Here is a 23,827-nt window from a genome sequence, read left to right on the forward strand (position 1 = left end):
TTTTGTCATTTTTGTCATTTTTGTCATTTTTGTCATTTTTGTCATTTTTGTCATTTTTGTCATTTTTGTCATTTTTGTCATTTTTGTCATTTTTGTCATTTTTGTCATTTTTGTCATTTTTGTCATTTTTGTCATTTTTGTCATTTTTGTCATTTTTGTCATTTTTGTCATTTTTGTCATTTTTGTCATTTTTGTCATTTTTGGTATTTTTGTCATTTTTGTCATTTTTGCTTTTTTTTGTTATTTTTGTAATTTTTGCCTTTTTTGTCATTTTTGTCATTTTTGTCATTTTTGTCATTTTTGTCATTTTTGTCATTTTTGTCATTTTTGTCATTTTTGTCATTTTTGTCATTTTTGTCATTTTTGTCATTTTTGTCATTTTTGTCATTTTTGTCATTTTTGTCATTTTTGTCATTTTTGACCTTTTTGTCATTTTTTTTCATTTTTGTCATTTTTGTCATTTTTGTCATTTTTGTCATTTTTGTCATTTTTGTCATTTTTGTCATTTTTGTCATTTTTGTCATTTTTGTCATTTTTGTCATTTTTGTCATTTTTGTCATTTTTGTAATTTTTGTAATTTTTGTAATTTTTGTATTTTGTAATTTTTGTCATTTTTGTTATTTTTGTAATTTTTGTAATTTTTGTAATTATTGTAATTTTTGTTATTTTTGTAATTTTTGTAATTTTTGTCATTTTTGTCATTTTTGTATTTTTAGTCATTTTTGTAATTTTAGTCATTTTAGTCATTTTTGTCATTTTTGTCATTTTTGTCATTTTTGTCATTTTTGTCATTTTTGTCATTTTTGTCATTTTTGTCATTTTTGTCATTTTTATCATTTTTGTCATTTTTGTCATTTTTTTTTCATTTTTTTTCATTTTTGTCATTTTTGTCATTTTTGTCATTTTTGTCATTTTTGTCATTTTTGTCATTTTAGTCATTTTAGTCATTTTAGTCATTTTTGTCATTTTTGTCATTTTTGTCATTTTTGTCATTTTTGTCATTTTTGTCATTTTTTTTCATTTTTGTCATTTTTGTCATTTTTGTCATTTTTGTCATTTTTGTCATTTTTGTCATTTTTGTCATTTTTGTCATTTTTGTCATTTTTGTCATTTTTGTCATTTTTGTCATTTTTGTCATTTTTGTCATTTTTGTCATTTTTGTCATTTTTGTCATTTTTGTCATTTTTGTCATTTTTGTCATTTTTGTCATTTTTGACATTTTTGTCATTTTTGTCATTTTTTTCATTTTTGTCATTTTTGTCATTTTTGTCATTTTTGTCATTTTTGTCATTTTTGTCATTTTTGTCATTTTTGTCATTTTTGTCATTTTTGTCATTTTTGTCATTTTTGTCATTTTTGTCATTTTTGTCATTTTTGTCATTTTTGTCATTTTTGTCATTTTTGTCATTTTTGTCATTTTTGTCATTTTTGTCATTTTTGTCATTTTTGTCATTTTTGTCATTTTTGTCATTTTTGTCATTTTTGTCATTTTTGTCATTTGTGTCATTTATGTCACTTTGTAATTTTCGTCATTTTTGTAATTTTGGTCATTTTTGTCATTTTTGTCATTTTTGTCATTTTTGTCATTTTTGTCATTTTTGTCATTTTTGTCATTTTTGGCATTTTTGTCATTTTTGTCATTTTTGTCATTTTTGTCATTTTTGTCATTTTTGTCATTTTTGTCATTTTTGTCATTTTTGTCATTTGTGTCATTTATGTCACTTTGTAATTTTCGTCACTTTTGTAATTTTGGTCATTTTTGTCATTTTTGTCATTTTTGTCATTTTTGTCATTTTTGTCATTTTTGTCATTTTTGTCATGTTTGTCTTTTTTGTCATTTTTGTCATTTTTGTCATTTTTGTCATTTTTGTCAGTTTTGTCATTTTTGTCATTTTTGTCATTTTTGTCATTTTTGTCATTTTTGTCATTTTTGTCATTTTTGTCATTTTTGTCATTTTTGTCATTTTTGTCATTTTTGTCATTTTTGTCATTTTTGTCATTTTTGTCATTTTTGTCATTTTTGTCATTTTTGTCATTTTTGTCATTTTTGTCATTTTTGTCATTTTTGTCATTTTTGTCATTTTTGTCATTTTTGTCATTTTTGTCATTTTTGTCATTTTTGTCATTTTTGTCATTTTTGTCATTTTTGTCATTTTTGTCATTTTTGTCATTTTTGTCATTTTTGTCATTTTTGTCATTTTTGTCATTTTTGTCATTTTTGTCATTTTTGTCATTTTTGTCATTTTTGTCATTTTTGTCATTTTTGTCATTTTTGTCATTTTTGTCATTTTTGTCATTTTTGTCATTTTTGTCATTTTTGTCATTTTTGTCATTTTTGCTTTTTTTTGTTATTTTTGTAATTTTTGCCTTTTTTGTCATTTTTGTCATTTTTGTCATTTTTGTCATTTTTGTCATTTTTGTCATTTTTGTCATTTTTGTCATTTTTGTCATTTTTGTCATTTTTGTCATTTTTGTCATTTTTGTCATTTTTGTCATTTTTGTCATTTTTGTCATTTTTGTCATTTTTGTCATTTTTGTCATTTTTGTCATTTTTGTCATTTTTGTCATTTTTGTCATTTTTGTCATTTTTGTCATTTTTGTCATTTTTGTCATTTTTGTCATTTTTGTCATTTTTGTCATTTTTGTCATTTTTGTCATTTTTGTCATTTTTGTCATTTTTGTCATTTTTGTCATTTTTGTCATTTTTGTCATTTTTGTCATTTTTGTCATTTTTGTCATTTTTGTCATTTTTGTCATTTTTGTCATTTTTGTCATTTTTGGTATTTTTGTCATTTTTGTAATTTTTGCCATTTTTGTCATTTTTGCTTTTTTCTGTCATTTTTGTCATTTTTGTCATTTTTGTCATTTTTGTCATTTTTGTCATTTTTGTCATTTTGGTCATTTTTGTCAATTTTGTTATTTTTGTCATTTTTGTCATTTTTGTCATTTTTGTCATGTTTGTCATGTTTGTCATTTTTGTCATTTTTGTCATTTTTGTCATTTTTGTCATTTTTGTAATTTTTGTAATTTTTTTAATTTTTGTAATTTTTGTAATTTTTGTAATTTTTTTAATTTTTGTAATTTTTGTAATTTTTGTAATTTTTGTAATTTTTGTCATTTTTGTCATTTTTGTAATTTTTGTAATTTTTGTAATTTTTGTTATTTTTGTAATTTTTGTAATTTTTGTCATTTTAGTCATTTTTGTATTTTTAGTCATTTTTGTAATTTTAGTCATTTTAGTCATTTTAGTCATTTTAGTCATTTTAGTCATTTTAGTCATTTTAGTCATTTTAGTAATTTTTGCCATTTTTGTCATTTTTGTCATTTATGTCATTTATGTCATTTTTGTCATTTTTGTCATTTTTGTCATTTTTGTCGTTTTTGTCATTTTTGTCATTTTTGTCATTTTTGTCATTTTTGTCATTTTTATCATTTTTGTCATTTTTGTCATTTTTGTCATTTTTGTCATTTTTGTCATTTTTGTCATTTTTGTCATTTTCGTCATTTTTGTCATTTTTGTCATTTTTGTCATTTTTGTCATTTTTGTCATTTTCGTCATTTTTGTCATTTTTGTCATTTATGCCATTTTTGGCATTTTTGTTATTTTTGTGATTTTTGTCATTTTTGTTATTTTTTTCATTTTTGTCATTTTTGTCATTTTTGTCATTTTTGTCATTTTTGTCATTTTAGTCATTTTTGTCATTTCTGTCATTTCTGTCATTTTTGTCATTTTTGTCATTTTTGTCATTTTTGTCATTTTTGTCATTTTTGTCATTTTTGTCATTTTTGTCATTTTTGTCATTTTTGTCATTTTTGTCATTTTTGTCATTTTTGTCATTTTTGTCATTTTTGTCATTTTTGTCATTTTTGTCATTTTTGTCATTTTTGTCATTTTTGTAATTTTTGTAATTTTTGTAATTTTTGTAATTTTTGTAATTTTTGTAATTTTTGTAATTTTTGTCATTTTAGTCATTTTAGTCATTTTAGTCATTTTTGTCATTTTTGTCATTTTAGTCATTTTAGTCATTTTAGTCATTTTAGTCATTTTTGTCATTTTTGTCATTTTTGTCATTTTTGTCATTTTTGTCTTTTTGTCATTTTTGTCATTTTTGTCATTTTTGTCATTTTTGTCATTTTTGTCATTTTTGTCATTTTTGTCATTTTTGTCATTTTTGTCATTTTTTTTCATTTTTGTCATTTTTGTCATTTTTGTCATTTTTGTCATTTTTGTCATTTTTGTCATTTTTGTCATTTTTGTCATTTTTGTCATTTTTGTCATTTTTGTCATTTTTGTCATTTTTGTCATTTTTGTCATTTTTGTCATTTTTGTCATTTTTGTCATTTTTGTCATTTTTGTCATTTTTGTCATTTTTGTCATTTTTGTCATTTTTGTCATTTTTGTCATTTTTGTCATTTTTGTCATTTTTGTCATTTTTGTCATTTTTGTCATTTTTGTTATTTTTGTCATTTTTGTCATTTTTGTCATTTTTGTCATTTTTGTCATTTTTGTCATTTTTGTCATTTTTGTCATTTTTGTCATTTTTGTCATTTTTGTCATTTTTGTCATTTTTGTCATTTTTGTCATTTTTGTCATTTTTGTCATTTTTGTCATTTTTGTCATTTTTGTCATTTTTGTGATTTTTGTCATTTTTGTCATTTTTGTCATTTTTGTCATTTGTGTCATTTATGTCACTTTGTAATTTTCGTCATTTTTGTAATTTTGGTCATTTTTATCATTTTTGTCATTTTTGTCATTTTTGTCATTTTTGTCATTTTTGTCAGTTTTGTCATTTTTGTCATTTTTCCTTTTTTGTTATTTTTGCCTTTTTTGTAATTTATGTCATTTTTGTCATTTTTGGCATTTTTGTCATTTTTGTCATTTTTGTCATTTTTGTCATTTTTGTCATTTTTATCATTTTTGTCATTTTTGTCATTTTTGTCATTTTTGTCATTTTTGTCATTTTTGTCACTTTTGTCATTTTTGTCATTTTCGTCATTTTTTGTCATTGATGTCATTTTTTTGTCATTTTTGTCATTTTTGCCATTTTGGTCTTAATTTTTGTGATTTTTGTTAATTTTGTCATTTTTGTCATTTTGTTGTCATTTTGAAAAAACAAATGACAAATCTTTTAATTTTTTATTTTTTATCATTTTTGTTATTTTTAATTTTTATTTTTATTTGTGTCGTTTTGTATCTCTGATGGGGTTTAACTTTTTATTCGGTTTTGTTGGTTTATTTCATTTTTATTATTCTGATTAATTCTATAGTGTTTGTCAATTTTTCTGTTGTCTGTGCAACTTTTGTGGTATATATTTTCGATTGTCGTTAGCTTATCTGACAAGATTATAATCAGTAAAACCACTACCTTCTGAAGTAGCTGAACCAAACTAAGACAATTGATCCCTGCAATAAGTAGATGTTTGGCAGCGTTTGATCGCGGATCGATCAAAAACCGTTGCAAGAATATTAATCACATTTTGACAAACCACATAATGCGGTTAATTTGTTGTGCATTTATTCAGATGTTAATCTCAATATGAATGTCAACAAATCAACTCTATTCTTCTGAACAGAGATTTGTTTGAATTTGATGTGAACTTCTAGTTCACAAGTTTATTTTGCAAGCAACTTTTTTTTTAACAAAGTGGACATATTTTTTATCTTTTACATGGGCACAGAAATAGTTCAATTATAATAAATTCCCGTAAATTTTTCAAAGCAGACAAGTTGTCATAAAACAATTGTAAAACTAATTCCATTGAATGAAATGAATACTTAACAAAATGACAATTTTACTTATTGAAGCCATATAGCTTAGTAAGTGGGTAAATATTCTATATTTCCTTCTTATTGCTTTGAAGGGTTTGTTTTATAATTTTGAAGTTTAACAGATTTAATAGGATTATTGAACCGGTAGAGCGACTGCCGCCAGCAAATCGTCTTCCTGTATATTTTATTTGACAGTCCACGAGATTAGCGAAACAGCAGTAAAGCCTCATTCACTCGATTTACGAGCCTATCGGTTTTCCCACTACCTATGTAAAGGACTATGTCAGTTTACTCGAATCACGCCTCATCCTGCATGCGTTACGTTATTACGAAACATTGGATTTTACCGATCGACATTTGTTTGAAAAACAATTTGTCTCATCTAACCAGATTACGATCGTTGCCTGGTGTCAGGTTGATAAGACCGGGTTTCTCCTGATCAGAATCTAGAAAACAAATCCTCATCAGCATATATGTACCGTAGGCAACTCGTTTGTGAACTCTTTGAAAAGTTTGATCTACAAATAAACAGTGATTAAGTTCTCATTCCTATGTGTAATGGAAACTAAAGGTTACATTTAATAAACCTTAAATTTTGAAAAAAGAATGTCTTAACAGAAGCTTAAAATTTTGCAGACTTCTTTAAGTTTTCAAAGAAAAGCATTTTGAAATCCACTAGTTTAAGTGTCCGCAATATGCAACTGAACGGTACATTTTATTTTCAAATAAGGTAGTGACGATTGCAACTATTTAGTATTGGCTAATAATTATTTTATTTTAAACGGTATAAATACTGTAATCTGCTCCAGGGATGGTGTCAGTCAGTTAAGTGAATTCAGATCAAACGGGCTACAATTGGTAAGTATTCAAGTCTTAAAAGTAGAATAACCAGTTCTAGGGCAGAAAATTACCAACAGGCGTGTGATTTGATCACTAGGATTTGCTGATGCGGATCGGTGAAATGAAGTTATTACGCAAAGTAAACCGAAACGTGAAGGACAAAGTGCGTAAAATACGTTTCTCTAATAACACTTTCATAACAAAAGAAAAAAGCAGAACGCAGTCAGAATTTGAAAGCAGAATTCAGAATAAGTGCTTAAAATCTCAGAATTCAAGATTCAGGATAAGATCTCAGAAAAAGATCTCACAATAAGATTTTAGAATTCAGAACCCAGAATGCTGGTCCAGAGTTCAGGGTTCATAATTCAGCGTTATTATTGATTTTGGTTGATATTTTTCGGTGAAAATTAAGTCAAATCCAAACAACTGAGAAGTTGTTTGGATTTTACTTAATTTTCAACGAAAAATATCAGCCACGATTATAACAATTAGCGGTGATTGAAAATCGTCTCCATATTTCAGCGTTTCATAGTTCAGAATTTAGCGTAAAGAGGTCAGAATTCGGAATTCAGACTGACCAGAAGACTGAATCAAGATGAAGATGCAAAAATTCTGAATCCGAATTAGGAATCAGAAATCAAAATCAGTTTTAAAATAAACATGTGCAGAATATTCAAAATTAAGAACCAGAATTTTTTATTAGGCATAAGATTTTGGAATCAGAATTCAGAATCAGAGTTAAAAAAAAGTGGTACAAGTGTCAAAAAAGCGAAGAAACTATACGATTTGCAAAGATCAGTTTTCTGATTGCCACACCAGTTTTAACAAAAATATAACCTTTTCCAAGTTTGTCCTAATTGCTGGTTTCAAAAATATTTCTGATAACCTTTAAAAATTTTGCTCTGAAGTAAAATTTTGATTACTTGAAGCAGAACCGAGCAATTCTGAAACTTTAATTTTGTTAACTGAAAATACACGCAATAACATGAAATATCTTCAAATTTCTTCCAAATTCAGATGTTTCAATTAATCCGAGATCAATTTTGTTGTTTATAGTATTGTATATTTTTAAATACATCGATTTTTCTTACTGTGGTTTGATCTTTAATAGAGATGTATCGAATAGAAGTATTAGGCCAACAGCCGAATACTAAATATTGGTTTTTTCAACTTTTCGACCAAAGAATATTCTATCAATATTGAATAAAAATGCAAAAGTGATCATTTCAATTTCCTTCTCTTTCTTCTAATCTCATGCCCCTCATGTTTTTGAGCCGATTATTTTCTACCAGATGATGCATTACAATAGTTTTTCGAAGTATGGGATCTCTCTGATTTTAAAGTTGTCACCAATAATTGAAAGGACATCAGATGACTTGTCCTTTCTAGGGTGTCTATTACTAAAAAGAATGAGTTCCTGTGAACTTTAGGACAAAACATGTCGAAACAGGTGCCAAGAAATTTGAAATTTCTTAGTCGAATTAGATGAAAATCGAACTTGAGCAAGATATCTTCAAAAAAGTTTTTAGAAAGAATAATAAGGCTGGAACAAATATCAATTTCTTTTTTGTCCCCCCCCCCCCTTCGAAATTTCCAAAATCCCGAAGGGGGGAATAAATAAAGTTTGAAGTATTTTAGGTAAATTTCAAATAAAAATTCAAATATCCGAAAGATTACAAGACCAAGAACCAAATTTTGGAAGATGGAAGTTAATTCACATATTGTATTCTTGAGTTTATTGAATTTTTCGATAAAAAAAATACATGATTTATAAGTTTTATGCAATAATACAGTATGCAATTTGGTTGCATACAAGCTTTCGTGCAATTTATTCCAATTTATTTGTTTTTCGCATTATGTTTTATTGTCCCCCCTCCCCTTGCGATGTTACAACTCCGAGTGACAAAAGAAGGATTTGATTTGTTCCGGCCTAATCTTTAAACTTAAGCATACAATACTTTTTACCACACGACCGGGCAATTCAAGACGATTTTTTTGAAAAATTTGTTAAAAAAGGGCAAATCTGAACAAAACCTAGGCCTAAAACTTACAAGACGAAAGTGAAAAGTTGAAATCGTTTCTAAGAATTTAAAAAAATCATCATCATTTTTATATTTTTTGAAAACCGTTTTAGAACACAAAGATAAATTTGAGATTTTGTATTTTATTTAGAAAATAATAATCCGAGAAGTTTTGAAATACTATCTGGGCATCCCGGCCTAATTCAATTTTTTTATTGAATCGATGGGCAAACCTGAATATATCAAGAAAATCTGGATTAAACGAAAGTAAAAGTATAAAGCTATCTATAGTGAAAGATACACGGAAACACCTGTGATGTATTACTAAAACCATAACTTTTAGATGATTGTGTAGCTTTTTCAACATTATTTTTGGATATACATACTATTAAAATTATTCAAAATCATTTGAAAATAGTAGATAATAAGTTTTTTAAAAATTTAATTCGGCTATTTACTTAATCAATTTTCAATAAAAGTTTTGCAAATTTTACTGAAATATTTCAAAAACACATTGAAAAAGATGAATGATATTCATGAATCCTTAACTATATTTTTTAGTTGAAGGATTGATGAATAAAATTAATCTTTTTGATATTTTTTAAAATTAACTTATCTGCCAAGCCCGGATTAAGAGGGGGGGGAGGGGAAAGGGGGCAATTGCCGAGGGCCACCAGGCTCAAGGGGGCCCCGGGGAAGAAAAAAATTAATAACATATTTTTAATCACACTACTTTAAGCTCTAGAAATCAAGCCGAAAAAATTGGAACGAGAAAATTGGAATTAAAACGTAACAAATTGGAATTAAAACGTATAACAAGTAAGGAGGCCTCAGTGAAATAATATCTCTAATAGTTTCATTATAATATTAGTTAAGGGAGCCCCTTAGAATAAGAATAGCAGAATTTTTCCCACATTTTTATTGGTTGGGCAAATCAGTACAACTATTTTCAAAACATAGCAAATTTTTCACATTTTTTAACAAAAAATCCGAATATTCGAAAAAAAAAATCATTAACAACCAAACATCAAATTTAAATTTTTCATTTTTTTTATATTTTTAATCGAAACTGTCAACAACGTTCGAATCGGTTTGAAAACTACAGAACAAAAAACAATTTGTATAAAGGTAGCTTAAGGGGGAGTAGGGTATAACGGGTAAAAAAACACCATTTTCACGAATTTTTTTTAGAGCTTTCGTTCAAACTAATGTTTTCAATTTTTTTGCACTATTCAAAGCATTGTTAAAAGAACATTTTGTAATTTTATCGTAGAAAAATATTGAAAATTGAACCGGTGACGAAGCACTTTCGAGGATGCCTTTCAGAAAACAGGATTTGCGGCGGGCACTGTATCTCAGCACAGAATCATCTGAAGTCAAAAAATCAGAGCAAAATATTTTTAATAGAGGTTTTTCTGGACCCCAACGATTTTTTTAACTTAAAAATTTTTTTTGTGAAATTTTTGTGGCTGATTGAAGTAAAAACTACGATTTTTCACGAAAAAATCCTTAATTTTTTATCTGTAAAATCTCCCCAAAGTGAAAAAAAAGAAAATCGTTGGGGTTTGGTATTTTATATGTAGAAAATATGTTCCAAATTTGAAAAGAATCGGATAAGTAGTTTTCAAATGACGATGTCCACTGACTTTAAAAATGTGCTTTCGAGAAAAACGCGTTTGAAGTTTCTGCTATTAGATTATGTACAGTATTAGAAAAAAGGAGATAAAGGCCTATAATTTGTACAGTTTTGCTTCGATTGACTTGAAAATTTGACACAACATTCATGAAATGTTTTACAATAAGAAAATAAAAAAAAATTGATTTTTTGAAAGTGTTAGACCCTACTCCCCCCTTAAGAAAATTTAAATTAATTTGAGTATTTGATGCAAACAATACATAATATATCACTTTCTCTTACTTTTAAATAAAGAAAACATTTCGGGCGTTACTGGCGAATCAATAATTAGTTTTTGGATATGAAATATTTTCCCCACATTTAAAAAACTGTTGCGATTTTTACGACAGCTAGAATAACGGGGGCCAGAATAATAATAAAACCGAACAATCTAAAATGCTCACCTTATAAGCATGCATAAGTCCTACTATGAAAAATGCAAATTTATTGTTAGCTTCTCGATCATAATTTTAACTTGCGTAGGTTTAAACACTCTACACCCTTTTCCCAATATGAAATATATTTTGAAAAATCAAACATTAAAAAACTACTGTAGACAAATCGCAATACTCAAGTGATTTTTCATTACAATTTCATTCTGTGATTTGAAATTATAAATGAAACTTTTCCAACAAATTCAACCCAAGTTTTACACAATTGATGCAGATGCACTTTTAGTGCTTTTATTTTAAAATTATCTTCTACTTAAGCAAATAACCGGAAATCAGCATATTAAGTCTAGTAGACCAGTTCTAGTTGAATTTCATTGAGTGATCATCTAAATATGAATTTTAATTCTATCTACTTCCAGATTTATGACTCAGTGTTTTGAAAATTTTGTTACATTTAGAAGAACTATTTGACAAAAGTTTCTGTTACTGATTATTGATCTGGTGGGAATCTTATTTTTTTACAAAATTAAAAAAAACGCATTATTTTTTAATTTTAAACACATTGCATGAACACAGTTTGGTTTGTTGTTTTTTTTTTGAATATCAAATTGAAATAAAACATTTGGATTTGAATTATAAATTTTGCCATTCCTGCCCTGATTGCAATTTTGTTTCTTAATTATGGATGAGATATTCAATTGTTATATGTTTTCAAATCTTGATTTGAAATTATGATTTAATTCGAGAAAATAAACTGTGGTTTTGAAAAAAATCCGATTTTAGGTTTCGAATTTTACTCTATATCTCTATGGAATTTGAATTTATTTCCATTATTTTTCATTTTTTTTTATTCTAAGTCTAAGATCATTATGTTATTTCCCAATTGTTTTGATGGAAATATTTTTCTGCTTTTGATCGTTTATATCTGCTTTCGATGATCTGTAATTAATCATGTAAAGAACAATATCGATCTTTGATGTTTTCTAAATCAGAGAACTATGGGAGATAATAGAGTCATTAAATAAATTGGAATTCATTTTAGCTTTACATAGAGTTTTAAAGGTTAACTTTATGCAGCATATTCAATGCAGATTTGCGTTTGACACAAAAAAAATTATAATAACTCAACTCCAGTTTTTTGTATGGTGTTGCAAGTAATGTGAATAAATCTGTAAAGAACCGGAAAATCTGGCAATATACTGAACTCGTTTCCAGTTGCTTTATGTGTTTGAAATATTATGTTCTCTCTGGGACGGCAAATGAAAAAAAAAAAAAAATCATAGTGGCCTCCGAGAAAAATTGCCCCGCTCTCCCCGATGGCTTTATCCGGCCCTGCTCATCAGTTTAGAATTGGATTAATTTTTTTTTCTCCAATGCAATAGGCTAAATAGATAAAAAGAAATGAATATTTTGTAAGCTCAGCTTTCAATGTTTTACAAAATAATAAAAACGGTTTCTACTCTACTACTAGAAAAAATCCAAATTAACAGTTTCAATAGAGGTACATTAATAACACCTCTAGAAAGTCTTTTTCAAGATTGAAAAATTGACTCGAACCTGTTTCGATAGCGTAAACATAATTATACGGGCTTGTGATATAGCTCAGTTGGCAAGTCTGTTGTCTCCTGAGCCGATGTCTGCGAGTTCGAGCCCAAGAGTAAAAATCGAACGCAGTTGTACCGAATAAGTTTTTCAATAACGATCCGCCAATTGTAACGTTGATAAAGTCGCGAATGCCATAAAGATGGTAAAACGACTATAATCGAAACAAAAAAAAAATAAACATGATTATACCGAAAAAGACTTTCCAAATTTATAGTTCGCTGTAAAATTTTATAATTTTTGTTTAGAAAATTATACTTTTTGTTCAATATCAGCTTGAAAAGAAATATTTAAGCTTAACCCATTTTACTCTTTGCAGCTTCCAAATCTTTCTTGCAGTTTTTTTTTTATATTTAAGACTCATTATAAACAGTTTGCATATCAAGTTTGATTTATAATTTTTAGCTTTTTGTTTTTTTTTTTTATAAAGGGTGTTCGCATCAAAAATTGGTCAAACCAAATTACGTAAAAATCAATTATTTGTTAACAAAAAAAATTAAAATACAGATTTTTTTTTAAAGTTCAATATGTATAAAAGATGGAGAAAATGCTCAGTTAAGATTCTGGTCGACTAAGTCCAAATTTGCGCACCTTTCGCCAGTTTGCTTTAAACTGCTTCTCGTTGCTGACAGTTTTTTGGGTCTTCTGAAGGTTCTGCTAAATAAACTATCGCCCGCTATTCTTCGATTGGGCGAAGTTCTGGATTGTTGAGAGGGTTCTTGTTCTTGGGCACATCCTGAATGTTGTTGGCGGCATATCACTCCTAGCCAATTTTTTCCACAATGGCAGGATGCTGAATCCGGCCGAAACAGCACTGACAATATTTCTTCAGCAAAGGCAGCAAGCGTGAAAGGTGCGTACGGCTTGCAGTTTATATCGAAAAAAAAAGTGTCATCCAAACCAAAAATTACCATCGGTTTAAAAGGTTGAACGGTTTTATTACAGATTCCTTGATGTTCTCATCATTTAATTTCAAATTCAATTATAATTTAGATTTTTTTGAAAATCAGGACAGTTAGACTTCTTTCCAAAAATCAGGAATATTCGAAAGTTTTTGAAAACTCAGGATGGTCTCTCGAAAATCAGGACACCTCTGACACCCAGCGTTGCCAGATTGAAAACCGCTAAAGTCCGTAGATTTTAGGAAAATCGAAAAATGTACTGATTTCGGCAAAATAAAACTTGATGACCTTTTTTTTTTTTTGGTCGTCAGGTAGAATTTTCAGTTATCCGCAGAATCCCTTGAATTTTTTCGATAATCCGTAGAAAATCCGTAGGAAATGCTAAAAATCCGTAGATTCCGAGTATCGATCCGTAGATCCGTAGAAATGCTGAAAATCCGTAGAACTATGGAGAAATCCGTAGATCTGGCAAGGCTGCTGACACCCCCGGTTCGGAGAGCAGCATCTTTTCTCGTGAAAGTACCAAGAAAAAACTGTGTTAAATAGCTCTCAGGTTTCTCCTGAACTCAATGCGCAATAGATTTTTCCGAAGAAGGTAATTCTCCGGATGTGGATGCTCTCGCTCACTCTTATGTGTTGTCAATCTCACTCTCGATTGCAGTGCAATTTATCTCTCCCCGCACAGCTTGGGGGAGCAGACGAAAAAAAATTGAACTCTCTTCCACTGGACAAGCCGTTCTGAGGAGTTTTGCCATCCATGGTGATAACTTTCACAAGACTGAGTATGACGTTTTCAAACGTAATCAATTGTGTTATTTGAATTTAACGAAGGTTATATTACTGCTACAGCATTTGTCATACTTATTTAAAAAAAAAATCATTTAGCAAAAATGTTTCGAATGTTGGAAGCTACGAACGAACAGAAGATTAGAAGAGAATGCAATGTATTGGAAATCAGTGTGTATCTAACTTTTATTTCTGATAAAACTATTTTCAGATATTCTCTGATAACATGTATCATCTAACGGATCGGGTTCGGAAGTGCTCCGGACTGTTTGTCCTGCTAGCTATTCAGTTAACCCTCTCAAGCGTAGCGGCCGCTGTTTTGGATACAAATGAGCCCACCAATGGAACTAAACTGCATCAACGAGCTAAACGTGCCGTCGATGTGGACGATCTGTACGGGAGAATCAGTACCGAAGACTTGCTGCAGCAAATCCGCAACGAACCCTACATCGTGCAGTTGATCGAGGGATTCGTAAACACCTACAACAAGATGAAAGAAAATGGGGAGCAGAATAGCCCCGTCGTCATCAAACTGGCCCAGTTCGTAAGAGAGACGCTCAACATGCCCAATTTGAATATGGTAGATCAGCGAATCCTAGGACAGCTCCTGATGCTGAGAGATGAGCTGCCACGTTCGATTAAAAACGCTGTCTTCGCTCAGAGAGTCTGTTTCCGAAATGTGGAAAACGACGAGTACCTGATCTCGCCGTCGCAAGCTTATCTGTACGATCTGGAGAGACGTCGAGTCTTCACCTGGATACCCGGAGGCAGGCCTCGCGATAACTTTGGAAGCTGGGAGCTAACCTTCCAGGGCAATGACGTTTTCATAAGGAACTTCAGGACCCGGGAAAATATGTACGCCCCCGCCAACATCTACAAGTACGATAGCGATCGGCGTCGGGTGTTCACTTGGACCCAGGATTGGATACAGATCGGTGGCTCTGGACTTTGGAAGCTGGAACCGGAAGGTGACAACGTGAACATCAAAAGTGCTGCGTATCCCGAGTATCTTTACGCCGCCGGGGATGGTTTTAACCACGACAATGACAGGCGTTCCGTTTATACGTGGGGTCCGGGAGACAAAATCTCCAACGGTCTTTGGGAGATTGAAGATTGTACGTAAATGATGAGTTTTTATTAATAATAAAACAAGCAGTGTATTAGAGAACGATTCCTATGAACGGTAGAACAAAGTTGTATTAATGTCAAAATAATAAAAAATATAAAAAAAACCAACGTTCTTATTATATCTTGAGAAACAATAAAGGGTGATACGGTCAAAATTTGGTCAACGTGTGTAAATCGGTGAAATCATTTATTTAAAAAATCAAATTAAATTACTTTTTCAAGTTTAATTAGTATAAAATTCAGGAAAAATATTCAGTTAAGCTTCCGCTTTTCCAAATCCGAATTGCCGGGCTTTACGCTAAACCCCTGCCATCAGATTTTGTACAGCCACCTTGTCCACCTTCTTCGCCGCAGAAAGCCAGTTTGCCTTGAACTGCTGCTCGTCCTTAGCAGTTTTTTTGTCTTCTTTAGGTTCCGCTTGACAATAGCCCAGTATTTCTCAATTGGGCGGAGCTCTGGCGTGTTGGGACGGTTCTAGTTCTTGGGAACCACCTGCACGTTGTTGGCGGCGTTCTTGGCGTTTTTACCGTAATGGCAATGTGCCAAATCCGGCCAAAACAGTACGAAACAACCGTGTTTCTTCAGGAAAGACAGCAGACGTTTATTCAAACACTCTTTCACGTAAATTTCTTGGTTGACAGTCCCGGAAGCTATGAAAATGCTGCTTTTCAAGCCACAGGTACAGATGGCTTGCCAAACCAGATATTTCTTCGCGAACTTTGACAGTTTCATGTGCTTGAAAATATCTTCTTATTTCCCCTTCCTTTTGCCATATAAAACTCCTGTCCCGGAAGCTGCTTGTAGTCGGCTTTGGCGTAGGTTTCGTCGTCCATTACCACGCAGTCAAACTTCGTCGGCATCGTCGTGTAAAGCCTCCGGGATCACGCTTTGGCCGTCGTATATAGTGTATCATCGCGATTTGGAGTCACTACCTTCTTGTAAGTCGATAGGCCGGCTCGTGTTTTGGCTCGATGAACGGTTGTAGACGATACACCCAGCTTATTTGCGGCTCGGAGAGCGAGGTTATGGTTTCGCTTGAAACTACCGGCAACTCTCTTTGTCGTCTCAGCGGCTTCCGGTTTTCGATTTCTCCCCGATCCAGACTTCCTGGCTGTCGACAAACGTTCCCCAATCACTTTAATTACATTTGTAAAGGTTGATTTGGCAACTTTTAGCGATTTTGCCAGCTTTGCGTGCGAGTAGCTCGGATCTTCGCGATGCGCGAGCAAAATATTGATACGCTGCTCTTCTTCCTTGGACGGCATTTTGACAACTGAAGAGTGAATTCCAAAATCAAAATAGGAGCAACATTCTACACACACACACCTTCAAAATGAGGGGTGTTCAGGATTTTTAAATGCAAAATTGAAAGAAATACGTCAAGTTGATATTGACCAAATTTTGACCGTATCACCCTTTATTTAACCGAGGCGGGCGAGGTGGGCGCATCTTCACCATCACCAGATAGTGATCTGACTCGATGTTGGCGCCTCGACAGGATCTGACGTCGATGATGTCCGAAAAGTCCCGGCTGTCAATCAAAACGTGGTCGATCTGTGATTGCGTTTGGTACGGTGATCTCCAGGTATACTTGTGTGGGAGGCGGTGCTGGAAAAAGGTACTACGTACGGCCATTCGTTTGGAGCTTGTTGGTCAGCTGGTGCGCTCTGAACCTTCCAATTGTCGGTTTGAATTCCTCCTCCTGGCCGACCTGAGCATTAAAATCTCCGATGACGATCTTGATATCATGTTTTGGGCAACGGTGGTATTCACGCTCCAGCTGCACGTAAAATTCGTCTTTGTCGTCACCGGTACTTCCGAGGTGAGGGATGTGCACGTTGATGATGCTGATGTTGAAGAACCGGCCTTGATTTTCAACCGGCACATTCGTGAGTTGATCGGCCACCACCCGATCACGCGCTTTTGCATCTTTCCCTCCCATCACTATAAAAGCTGTTCCAAGCTCGTGTGCGTTCTGGTAGATGGCACGACTATTTGGGTACGTTCGTACCGTGGAGCCCTTCCAGCATACCTCCTGCAGCGCTACGATGTCGAATTGGCGGCTCTTCAATTCGTTGGAGAGCACGTGGGTACTGCCCACAAAATTTGGAGATCGGCAGTTCCATGTTCCAAGTTTCCAATCGCTAGTCCCTTTTCGTCGCGTGGGTCTTTGCCGATTTCCATCCGAAAATTGTTGTTCGTTGTTCGTTGCTTATGTTTTTTGTAGTCACGGGCTCGCAAGGCCCGTAGCTAACCCCACTATCTCGCAGGAGGACCGTCGTGATGTTGCTGTTTTGGGTCCCGAATACCACCAGGACGTTATTGCACTTCGCACGCCGCCCCTAACATGGAGAACAGGCGCGTACGAAGCCGCCTAACTCAGTTTACATGCGACCAAAGCATCCACCGGGGTTGGGTACCCGATCTCCGCTAAGGTTGCTCGCACCCCAGAGAATCGCAGTTGCAGCCAAGAGGTGATATGGCCACTACCCGAAGGTTGGGTGTATGGGGTCTCGAGTTGCACATTGTCCACCGTTCACTGGCCAATGTTAAGGTAGCCAGTGGGTTCCTTCAAATTGTCGGTTTTCTCGGTGAATAGATTTGAGTTTTTTTTGGATTGAAATCATCAACATCGAATAAAATCGTTGCCTACACCCAAAGGAGAGATACCAAGAACTCAATGCCGATTTATGCTAAATGCATGCCAAGCATGGAATAAAACGTGAACTACTTCAAAGATGGCATGATTGGCTGTGCCAGCATTGACACAGCGAGACTCGAGCTCTCGAGCAGAATGATGCATTACCACTACATACAAACATTCAAGCGAAACAAAAACTTTAAAAAAAAAGCCAACGAGTGAGTGAGTTTCGAACTCAAAACAACTTTCTCAACTGGTCTAGCCAGTAGCACCTTTTTGCCATGTGTTCTAGTGATGGGATTGGAAGAAACGATAAAATGTTTTTCTGTTTATTCCTTTCATTCTACTGTGTTTTTATTTTATTTAAAAAATTTATTCGACCTGTTACTACTCGGTACCTTCTGATATTTTTATTTACATTTTAACTGCAATCTTCTATCGACCAAATGCCATTGGAGATTCTCTCGTCTTTCTTCCAAGTAAAAACGGTGCGCCTGTCGACGTCGTGTTTGAAACCGTCTCCGGCAGCATACAAATATTCGCCATAGGATACACTTTTAATGTACATGTAATCACCCTCCGGCTCAAATTTCCAGGCACCGGCATCACCGATCCTATCCGAGCTGGGATTCCAGGTGAACACCCGGCGTCGATCGTTGTCGTATTTGTAAATGTTGGCGGGAGCGTATAACTGTTCCCTGTTCTCGTCGTTTCTTATAAATACGTGTCTGCCATTGAATTCCAGTTCCCACATTCCTTGGGGGATGGGCCTGTCTCCGGGTACCCAGGTGAAAACTCGACGCCTCTGCACATCGTAATAATAGGGATGCGGAGAGTACAGATACTCATCATGCTGCACATTTTTGATACAAACTCTTCTTGCGAAGACTGCATTTTTCGCCGAAAGTGGCAGCACGTTTTTGAGGCTTCTGAGTCGTGCTTGGTCGGTCGGATTTACATTATAGAAGTTGGGCATGTTCAGTGTCTCTTTTACAAATATTGCCAGTTTGATGACAGCGGAGCTACTCAGCTCCCCATTTTGATTCATCTTTTCGAAGGTCTTTACGAATCCATCAATCAACTGTGAAATGTAGGGTTGATTTCGAATTTGCTGCAGCAGGCTTTCGGTACTAGTTCTTCCGTACAAATAGTTCACGTCAACGTCACGCTTGGAACGCCGATAGAGTTTTGTACCATTACTATGCTCATCGAAAGTTAAGGAAATATTCAGATCAGTAGCCGCTGCGTTGGAAAGAGCTATCTGAACAGCTAGAAGGAAAAGCATTCCGGAGCATTTCCCAACTCGATCGGTCGGTTGTTTCATTTTCGAATTGTGGAAATACCTGAAATTAATTCACTTGATCAGAAAATGCTTTCCCTTATGAGTTTTCGTTATTTTAAAATAAAATATGACCTAAACAATTACAATGAGTAATCAAACGCGAAATTCGCAAAATTTCAAAACTCCAACACTTACCAATAGATAGATGAAGCTGTAAACAGTCACTTGCAATCTCACTGAACTGAATGATGAATTCGCTTATCATGTTACAGTATTTATACTATTTCACCAACATAACTTGACCGTGCTTTTTAGAAACAGTTCTGAATAAGAAAACGGTACCGAGGTAGTCTCATCGGGAAAAAACCCAATCTTATCAGCTCGATAGGAGCATATTTTTGACTTGCATAATTGGGCAAACGAATTGGGAAAGCCCATAAAATGTCCAAACCGAAGATCAGTCAAACGGAATACAGAAAGACGACCCGCTGGTAGTAGACGATCATCTAACTTCAAAACATCTTGTCAAAGAAATAAGAAAATTTTTGAGTAGTAAAATTTATTGCAATCAATGTTTGAAGCCAATAAGATAGGGTATACTGGGGAGGGATTTTCACTAGTGAGGAACCTGGAGCGTAACTGGAAAACCCGTCGATTTTCTCAATACCAAAAAAACGGTTTTTAAATGGTTCAAAATCTTGTTTTGACGGTTAATTTTTCTTCATCCTGAGAACAAATCAACAGCGAAAAAAAATCTGTGGTATTCCTTAAGGCACATTTTCTGCTGAACAACTTTGTCAAAAATCGTATTTTCGAAAAAGCTAACTAATTGTTGGGGTGCTGGGGTACTTTGGGAGAACAGTGTGTTTTTTGAGCGATTCTGGGTGACGAATTGGTAGAGCTTCCTTCAGGTAAGTAACTCGATCCGTACGGAGTGTTTAATCGATGCCAATTACACACAATTTATTGATCATAACCTTATTAGGTTTTTGGGACTATTCATTCATAACACATTACTAAGCAAAAATCAACGCTGAGTTTTAAAATTTATTAGTACAATTTCACTGACTGCAATTACCGATCATCTATTCGAATGCAAGTAGATTCACAGTATCTTAACTTAAGAACCGGGTACAATACAAAAATGATGCTGTTGGTATGAGATAAAAATAGTGGAAATCGATGCATTTTAGTTTTTATTTGATCAAATAAGTGCAGCGATCAGCTGCTTAATTATAAGAGATATTGACAGTGGTCCACATGAATTTCCTTTAATCATCTGTCTTCCTCACATTTTTTTTTTTAATTTATTTATTTTCGGGATTTTAACAATGGTGTCATTCACCCCTAGCGTGCTTAAATCTAATTTACAGCAATTCTATAATTTTTGATTCCTTTAAAAAATCTATCATTTTATCTTCAGCTTGTTTTTCATTTTTTAAACTAATGCAAGGATTAGGATCGATCTGATTTTTTGTCTTAGAGTATCGTATTTAATACAATTGAACAGTAGATGTTTCATATCGTTTCTGGTTCCACAAGTGACACAGTTAGGTGATCCTCCCTTCGCCATCAGGAATCCGTGTGTAGCAACCGAGTGGCCGATTCTAGCCCGGGTGAGGGCCCTGCGTTCTACTTGATTGTCCCGATCATTCCACTTTTGAGTTGAATTTTTTATTTGTCTCAGGAAACTAGAATTGGCAAACCATTGAATTTGCCATACGTGCTGTACGACAGAATTGATCCACAGTTTTATGTCCTGTACTGGTACATCGATACTCAGCGGTGTTTTTTCTTTTCCTTCCGCAGCAAGGGTGTCTGCTCGGCAGTTTCTTTCAATTCCAACGTGTCCTGGGATCCATGCTAATACTGCATTTTGTTTTTTGCATTCTTCTTCAATTTTTTGAATCCACGGGTGAGGCGACGTTCCAGATTCGATTGCTTGCAAGGCACTTGCAGAATCACTACATATGAGAACCGATTTTCTGGATTTTCGTCCAATTTCAGTTAAAGCTGTTAGTATAGCATAGGATTCTGCTGAAAAAACTGTACAGTGAGGAGGAAGTGCATCATAAATTACGGTTTTTAAGTCTGTAGCTGAAAATCCCACTTTGCTATTTAAGTCTCGAGAACCGTCGGTAAAAATGACGTGGAATCCATTGTAACTAGATTTCAAATTTGCAAACAACTGTTTAGCTACTGTTGCCGCTTGTCCCACTTTGAAACCTCTCTTGACCGACCAGTCGATTCTTGGTGGGGAAGAGTTCCAATCTCGTGGACCAAATCGGACTACTTTGGCTGCAGGAGGTAAACTGTTATTGGTTTCCTCACTGAACTGTTCTTTGGTGCGACCAAAGAAAGGAGGTTCCAATACCCGATTGCGTTTTTCATTTTGAAGAAGTTTTGATTGCAAGTTTACAGATTTTACAGCTAGCGTTTTTGTCAGAAATTGTTCCCACGGTAGAATTCCCGCTTCTGAGTAGATAGAATCAATAGGGCTAGTTGCGAATGCACCGCTGGCTATTCTAACACCCGCTGTGTATTGTGTTTTCAGGCTTTTGTGGATCTGGTTCAGGTGGAGATTAGTCGTCACTATACCATGGAGCATTCGAGAAACTGTAGTACTTGTAAAAAATTTAAGTAATACTCGCCTATCTGCACTTGTTCTCCGATTGCTGAAAACCTTCAGCAGGTTGTTGCTAGAGTTGGCGGAATTTCGAAGATTCGCTAGGTGTTTTCCGGGACTTAACCGACGCGTGAATGTCACGCCGAGTATTTTGATTGACTTCACTTCAGGAACGATGTTATTTGTTATCAGTAGAGGTGGAACATTTCGATGTATTATTTTGCGACAGACGTGGAGTAGTTCTGACTTCTTCGGTGATATTTTGAATCCCGATGCCATTGCCTTTTCGGTTATAGATGTAACCGCAATCTGTAGTTGTTTGCGAACTGTTTTAGGGCTACGACCAGAAGCAATTAGTATGAAATCATCTGCGTACCCAAAATAGCGTATGCCACGAGGTATGTTTTCGTACAGTGGCTCCATAGATATCAGAAACAAAGTGACAGAGAGTACAGAGCCCTGTGGCACTCCATTATCCTGTGTTTTTGGGCTTGAGAGTTGGCCACCTACTGCTACTCTGAAGGTTCTGTTTTTAAAGAAGTCAGCAATAAATCTAACTATACGGCCACCTATTTTCCACCTGTATAGGGTATCGAGGATTGGGCCCCGCTGCACCGTGTCGTAGGCCTTGGACAGGTCGAGGGTAGCAACATCACTATGTAGACCATCTCCGAACGGTTCTCGAATCGCTTCTTCAAATTGAATCAAGTGGGTATCTACACCTCGTCCTCTGCGAAAGCCGAACTGCTGAGTTGACAAAAGTTTCCGTTTTTCTAGGACCTCGATGAGTCTTCGATTCACCATCCGTTCCATTACCTTTCCTACGCAGCTTAGTAATGAGATGGGTCTCTGGTTACCCAGTACTTCTGAAGGTTTCCCCACTTTCGGAATTGCGATGGTTATAGCCTCCTTCCACATATCAGGGATGCGATCTGTCGTCCAAATTTTATTAATTGCGTCGAGCAGCTGTAATTTAGTCACATACGGTAACTTCCTTATCATGTTTGGAGTAATATCGTCCGGGCCTGTCGATTTTCCTCGGCCGCGATCGATAGCCCACATTAGTTCTGGTAGGGAAAACTTTTCGTCCAGCGACTCGTCAGTTGAGATCTGGTTATTGATTTGTTGGGGAATTTGTGGTCCACTTGATACTTGTTGGAAAAAGTCAGCTAGTACATTGGCAACATCGAGCGGTTCATTGACGTAACCTGTCGGCATTTTCAGAGTGATCGGCTTGTGAATACGTTTGCCTGCAAAAGCGTTGTATTGCCTCCAAATAAACGGGATCGGAGCTTGTGTGTTGATGGAGTTCAGAAAATTTACCCACGAATCTCTTTTTGCTTGGATGACAGCCAGACGCGCATTTGCTCGTGCAGTTTTAAATTTACGAAGCGCTTCGATACGACGAGGATGTGCAGGGGGGCAATTTGCGTAATTTGCGTAAAGCTGTTCGCCTGGTTTTTATTACTGCTGCAATCTCTTCGCTCCACCATGGTACCGCCTTCCTATTCGTTTGACCGTTTGTTTTTGGTATGGACTGTGCGGCAGCATGATTAATGGCTCGCGTTATTTCGGTTATGTTCGGAGATGAGTTCCTTGTAAAAGAGGTTTCCAAGAGGCGTTCGTATAGCGTCCAATTAGCTCGATCTTCTAACCAGCGGGGTTTTGTTTTGAATGTTTTGAATGGTATAGTGCTGTTGAATGTGGATATCACTGCAGGAAAGTGGTCGCTGCTATAGCAATCATTCTCTACTTGCCAATGCAAATCTTTTGCGATTTCTAACGACACCAAAGCTAGGTCGATTGCCGATGTGTGTCCAGATGCAGAGAGAAATGTTTGTTGTGTGTTGTTGAGAATGATGAGATTGTGTGTCGCTACAGTTTCTTCTACAGCACATCCAGCAGGGTTGTGGTTATTGTTACCCCATAGAGGGCTGTGAGAATTGAAATCTCCTACTAAGATCAGTGGTTTGGGAAGGCTGTGTATAAGAGAATCGAGTTCTGTTGATACATTGTTTTTGTTCTCTCCTGGACGAATGTAGATGGAAGCGATGGTGACCTTCATGGGGACATGGATAGTGACTGCTACGGTGGGATATCTGCATTGGGTGGGAATGCTAGAGTATGGAATGTCCTCTCTGATTCCCAGGCCAGTGCTGTTT

General features: G+C 34.2%; 3 protein-coding genes across 4 annotated transcripts in view; 1 reads left to right on the top strand and 2 right to left on the bottom strand.

The window, feature by feature from the left end:
• LOC129747268 (cytochrome b5 reductase 4) overlaps window positions 1-23,827 on the bottom strand; it is a 257,924-nt gene that overhangs the window by 225,281 nt on the left and 8,816 nt on the right. The window lies entirely within an intron of this gene.
• On the top strand, window positions 6,524-15,216 carry LOC129747272 (uncharacterized). The gene is made up of 2 exons (XM_055741388.1): window positions 6,524-6,628; window positions 14,200-15,216. Exon 2 carries the CDS (start codon window positions 14,215-14,217, stop codon window positions 15,109-15,111), a length of 897 nt encoding a protein of 298 aa, XP_055597363.1. The 5' UTR covers window positions 6,524-6,628; window positions 14,200-14,214; the 3' UTR covers window positions 15,112-15,216.
• On the bottom strand, window positions 18,104-19,276 carry LOC129747271 (uncharacterized). The gene is made up of 2 exons (XM_055741386.1): window positions 19,235-19,276; window positions 18,104-19,100 (listed from the first exon to the last, which is right to left on the bottom strand). Exon 2 carries the CDS (start codon window positions 19,079-19,081, stop codon window positions 18,179-18,181), a length of 903 nt encoding a protein of 300 aa, XP_055597361.1. The 5' UTR covers window positions 19,082-19,100; window positions 19,235-19,276; the 3' UTR covers window positions 18,104-18,178.

Source organism: Uranotaenia lowii, chromosome 2 (genome assembly GCF_029784155.1).
Source record: "Uranotaenia lowii strain MFRU-FL chromosome 2, ASM2978415v1, whole genome shotgun sequence".
Classification (NCBI taxonomy): domain Eukaryota; kingdom Metazoa; phylum Arthropoda; class Insecta; order Diptera; family Culicidae; genus Uranotaenia; species Uranotaenia lowii.